Source organism: Pholcus phalangioides, unplaced genomic scaffold (assembly GCF_987345545.1).
Source record: "Pholcus phalangioides strain wild (caught in Gottingen) unplaced genomic scaffold, Ppha-v1.0 ptg000043l_1, whole genome shotgun sequence".
Taxonomy (NCBI): Eukaryota; Metazoa; Arthropoda; class Arachnida; order Araneae; family Pholcidae; genus Pholcus; species Pholcus phalangioides.
Genome location: NW_028301629.1, coordinates 1,246,432 through 1,252,431, shown reverse-complemented (window position 1 = coordinate 1,252,431; position 6,000 = coordinate 1,246,432). Strand labels below are relative to the sequence as shown.

The following is a 6,000-nucleotide window of genomic DNA, read 5'->3' as shown; positions in this document are numbered from 1 at the left end:
TAGGGTAAAAGCGTTTCTTTATTTGCCAAATCTTAATGAAGGGAAACGAAGATAGGGCAGTCTATCATTTGTCAACCGTTGATGAACAACAACGGCGAAAGACTTTCATAATTTGCCAAACGTTTAGGACTGGAAAACGGTTGAAAACGTTTTTCATTTGCCAAACTTCACGGGAAAATTCATAAAAATATTTTTTGCTTGGTGAACGTTGGAAATTGTTTCCTATTTGTGCCAAGCCCGTGACGGTAAAAGGAAAGAAACGTTTTTTTATTTGACAAACGTTGATGACGAGGGATAACGAAAAATCAGAAAGTGTTCTTGTTTGCCATATTTGTTGGCAAAAATAGCGAATATTTGTTTTCATTTTCGATATGGTGATGACGGAAACGTCGATAAGCGTTATTATTTCGCTAAACATGATGGCGAGGAACAGGAGAGAAAGTGTTTTTCGTTTGCCAAACGTGCGGAAAACGTGGATAAAAGCCCTTCTCTATATATGTAAATTGCTTATGACGGGGGATGACGAATTTCTTTGTATTTGCCAAACATTGATGACGTGAAACAGAAAAAAACGTTTTTTTTCTGACGAGCGACGAGGAAGGGTTTTGCTCATTTCTTAAACACATATAATTGTAAACACCGTCATCAATTATCCCCTGCCTTATTTTATCGAACCAAAGTAAAGAGGTGTATAAAAATGGAGGTAATATTTAGTATACAACGGTCTCAAGATCGGTTCCTTTCGCAGCGTACAGTCAACAATGTGTTAAAATCATTCTGACGATGAAACCAGATTGTATTATAACGTATTTCTTATACTGATTAAGGGTAGCGTTTCAAGCCACCATAGCCGATAGAATTTTAAAGTGTAATAATGACTCTATAATCACGATATTATTTGTAAAAGTAAATGAAATACATGTTGATACAACGTTAAAAGCACATTCCGAAAACCACCTTCTTTGGAATCACCTGAGAAAAAAAGTTTACATCAGTACAGCATCTCCCTCTGCTTCCTTACTCGTCTTACAAGGAAAGGGTCCCAATGTGTAACCCTAAAAAAATTATGAAATTATTCAAGTACATGTGCATCTCATGAAAAAATTTAAAAAAGTGGCGGAATGCAATTATTGAAGCCGTAAAAAATTATCAAAATTACACACTTGCTACTCATCGCCTCTTGCGGTTTCCTGGAGATATCTCTGAGAAATTTCTTTTTCACTGTTTTTACCATCGAGGTTATGTTACTGGAGGGAGTATGACGTCAGAGGCCTTGGCCGTGCTGAGAAGTTGTCCGCAACATCATTCGTCGAAAGAGCACGTGACTCGGTGAAAATAAACACAATCCCCAGTTATTTTCTTATGGTTTCCACAGGAATTTAAAATATTTAATGAAAGAAATAATTTCAGCATCGGTGTGATAATTTCAAAATTAATGAAAGAAATAATTTCAGCATTAATGAAACATAATTCCAGCGTTGATGAAAGATAATTCCAAAATTAATGAAACATGATTCCAGCGTTGATGAAAGATAATTCCAAAATTAATGAGTGATGATTCCAGAATTAATGAAAGATAATTCCGGAATTAATGAAAGATAATTCCAGAATTAATGAAAGATAATTCCCGAATTAATGAAAGATAATTCCCGAATTAATGAAAAATAATTCTAGCATAATGAAAGATTATTCCAGAATTAATGGAAATGAGGATTCCAGCATTAATCAAAGATAATTCCAGATTTAATGAAAAAAAATTCCAAAATTAATGAAAAAAAATTCCAAAATTAATGAAAAAAAATTCCAAAATTAATGAAAAAAATTCCAAAATTAATGAAGGACAGTCTCAGAATTAATGAAGGAAAATCTCAGAATTAATGAAGGAACATCTCAGAATTAATGAAGGAAAATCTCAGAATTAATGAAGGAAATTTCCAGAATTGTTGGAAGAAATTATTTCCAGCATTAATGAAATAAATAATTGAATCTTTTTTAAATCTTTAAAACGTAATGTTTGGAGGCCGAACTGTACATTTTTATGGGCAAATCGCCAGGCGGGAACTTTGTTTTCACCGAGTCACGTGATTTCCTTGCATTCGATGTCGCTGCCGTCGCGGCGGCTCTGGATGCTGTTCCCTCCAGTAATGTAAAGCTCGATGGCTATTACACAAACTCTAGGACTCTACTTCCTTCTTTTTCTGTGCTGTGCCTGATCTTGTGTTGCTTAAATGACGTCACTCTCGGGATGCGGGATTTTCAAATTCATTCTTGGCCTGTATTGGCGTTTCAAAATATATTAATGTTTGGAGAAACGTTCTCAGTGACCCATAATATTTTTAAATTTCTCTGCATATTTAAATCAGTGGCAATTTTTTCAAAACATTTCGATTGAAGACCCTTTCCTTGTTAGTGAGACGTTTTTCCCCTCTAACATCTGATGCTCGCAAATCTAAAGCATTAACAACGCGTAAAATTTCTTTTAGGAAAAATCAATGCAAGTATGTATATAATATATATACGTATGTATACCTTTGTATTAATATATTCATGTATATATATATGTGCCTATGAATTCTCGCATGTGTATATAATTTTATATAATACACCTACAAATGTATTTTCTTCGTTATAATATTATTAGTATAAAGGCCTACTTATGGCATCACCGAAGCAATATATAGGCGGCCATTCTTCTTTCTTAAATATATTAAAATTTAATTTGCTTTACTTATCCATTACCTAAAGTGTAATTCTCGGTATATATACCTAAGATGTTTTGTTTGCTCAAAATATACCCTGATGTACTGCTAAAATTTTATGTTATATATTATGTATGATTAACTCTGTGGAGATGTAAAAACTGCTATATCACTGCTAAACCGCGCCCTGGATTCAAGGTGGTTTCAGAATGGAATTCTGTAGGAAGGCCAATTTCTCCTCGAGCAGGCGTTTCTCGCGCAGCGTTTCCTTGAGCCTGTTGAGTAAAGTCCTCTCGGATCCTTGCCATAGTCTGACGATCTCTTCCTTGCTCATCGAGATGAGCCTCAGCTCGTCCATGGTCCGACCCCACTGCGAGGTGATGTTGACGCTGTCGTCGTCCTCGTCCTCACGCTCGACCTCGTCCGATTCGAACCGGACCTTCCTTTTCGAGCCGAAGTCGAACGGTGACTTCCTGTGCGCGAACAGTTCGTCGACCGACCGGGCCCTGGGCCAAGAGCCACCGAAGGAATCGAACTCGCGGCTGTCCTTGGCTTCGCTAGCGAGATCCCCGGTGCTGGCGCAAACGTGCTTGCCCCTGGCGAGTGCCATCGACGCCTCCGACGACAACAGGGACGAATCGTCCAGAGACCGCGGCACCGAGTAGCCGGTGCGGTAGGCACCTCGGAAGGTGTCGGGAGTCAGGTGTCGGAATGGCAGCCTCGTGAACTGGCGTATGCCGAGGTGCTCGTCGTCGCCGCCGCCTTCGGCCTCTTCGTCCTCGTCGTCGTCCTCGCCGGACTGAGAGAATATCTGGGAGACGTCTCGGGCGTTTGGCGGGGATGTGAGCTGCTGCCGAGAATCTTCCGATGTTGGGGGCCTTGGTTCGTTTTGTTGACGTACACTAGAAAACAGAATACCGATAACATACAATAAGTTTCCCGAACATGCATGGGTGATTGATTATGCGACAATCGAAATTTATCACTTTTATCGGTGGTTATGCAAAATACCCAAGCGTCGCGTCGTAGGTAAACATGATAAATCGTACTGTATGATGTACTAAACATGATAATTCACACATGTATTGTATCATTATATCGGGGTAGGATCGCAAAATTTTTTATCATTATATCGGGGTGCGACAAAACTCATTACACATACTTCCTCATTTGGATTTTTTTTCCATGTTTATCATTCACCAATTACAATAGGGTATTATGCCTAATCGCTGGTAAAAGTGACAAATTTATTAAACTTATACCAAAATGATTGGTAAGCATAATAACCTGTTATTATGTATAATAACAGATTTATCACATTTACAGTATATATGAACATGAAAGGCGGTTGATGTGTCCTAAGAAAAGGCCTCTTTTGTTGTTTGTTAATCCCTAGTATTGAACTTCACTTTCCTTTTCGAGTTCCTTAAAATTTTTCAATTTGCCAACGTTCGCACAAAACGTTATTACAATGCACTATTTATACTCACACCCTGCGAATTTCTTGAATCATTTCAAAAAACTGCGATTTACTTTTTCGTCTTCTGGCTTCTTCCTTGAATTTCTGTTAAGAAACATACGGAAAACAAAATTATATAGAGCACGTCATGAAAGACATTCAAGATATGCATTATGGAAAGTATATCAGAAAGGTCTTGATGGAGGAGGTGCCTACAGCTTTTGCAGCCTGCGGGCTGCACGAACTTGCCGCCCTTCACCCATTCTAGTCCAATTTTCTTGACTACTCTCTCGTCGAATGCGCCACGCGCTTGGCATCCCCACGCCTGCAAGTACGATTGTGTCTCAAAGTCATATTTTTGGTCACTAACATGCTCACGCACACTTTGGATTACTATTTTAGTAATTCACATACTTGCACCATTTCTAGGTCTCTCATTGTTTTGGCCATTGGCAAGCTTTCACTCTTTAGGTCACTATCTTAGTTATTCACATGCTTGAGCATGCTCTAGGTCACTAAGTAACCTGGCCCATTTCTCTGTAGGTCATTCTTTTGGTCATTTACATGCTTGCACGCACTCTATAAACCCCTTTTGGTTGCCAACTCGCTTTCACACTGTCTGGGTTACTCTTTTGGTCATTCACAATTTGCCCTCACTCTACGTCACCGTTTTGGCCATGCTTGCACACACCCAAGATCATTCTTTTGGTCACTGACAGACTTCCACACTCTCTAGGCCACTCTTTTGGTCATTCACATTTTTTTAACGCACTCTAGGTCACTGTTTTGATCATTCACAAGATCGCACACACTCTACGTCACTCACTGACCTGGTCCCTCGCTCCGAACGTCATACTTTTTGGTCATTCACATGCTTGCTAACTCTCTAAGTCACTCTTTTGCCCACTCACGCGCTTGCAAACTCTCTAGGTCACTTTCTTAGTCACTCACTGACCTAGTCCCTAACTGTCAGGACGGGGGGGGGGGAGATTTATTAAGGGTTTTAGTATTTTACCGCCCTTTTCCCATTCTACTAATTTTCTTGGCCAATCGTTCCTCAAATTGGCTGCTTCTCTCAACTGGGCTCCAACCCAGGGCGCGGCAAGGGATTGATTACAAATTCAATTCAGGAGATAACCTGATTCTTCATCAAAGACAACTAGAAACCAGGCTTAAAACAACCAGAATTAATTTCAGTCATCATTCGAATAGCCATATGTCCCGTATTTACAGAGGCCTATTTTTTACCATAAGATTCGACTGTTGTTTCGATGAACTTGCCGCCCCCCGCCCGATGTGAATCATTGCTTGGCCCAGGATTGCAGAAATCGATCATATTTATCAAATTTTGTTCATTTATAAATTTAGTTCTGACTGAATTCAATTCAAAAAGTAGAAAAGGTCTCAGATGAGAGTGGGAGAGGGGCGAGGATAAAACTGGGGGAGGGGTCACGAAAAAGAAATATGGTCCAAAGGGGCGGGGCATGAGCTTAAAAAGGTTAAGAAACACACCATACGTTTAAGTTTTTCCTGCACATTCCCGTACTTTCACGTAATTTAATAATAGACTACTAGTACACGGAAATTTTTTTGAAAAAGACTAGTAAAACAACTAGCAAACTAGGTGGGTATTTGTTTCCAACTAAATGGCATAAAAAATACCAGATCCAGTTGGAAAATAACCCAAGTTGTCGACATTGTTAAATGCATATTTTAGCGCCTCGAAAATGCTCTCATTTCGTATTTATTTAAATGCATATTTCAGGGTTTTTAAATGCCCATTTCAGTACCTTTAAATGAGTATTTCAACATTCTTAAATGAGTATTTCAACATTCTTAAAT

General features: G+C 39.0%; 1 protein-coding gene across 1 annotated transcript in view; it reads right to left on the bottom strand.

The window, feature by feature from the left end:
• Positions 1 to 1,852: 1,852 nt before the first annotated feature.
• Positions 1,853 to 6,000, bottom strand: part of LOC149063767 (glutamate receptor ionotropic, NMDA 3A-like) — a 306,454-nt gene continuing 302,306 nt past the window's right edge. Inside the window, exons 12-13 of the mRNA XM_089255635.1 lie at positions 4,190 to 4,263; positions 1,853 to 3,601 (exon numbers count right to left, since the gene is read on the bottom strand). Coding sequence (XP_089111761.1) covers positions 2,893 to 3,601; positions 4,190 to 4,263 — 783 coding nt within the window. The 3' untranslated portion in view covers positions 1,853 to 2,892. The remainder of the gene's footprint in view (positions 3,602 to 4,189; positions 4,264 to 6,000) is intronic.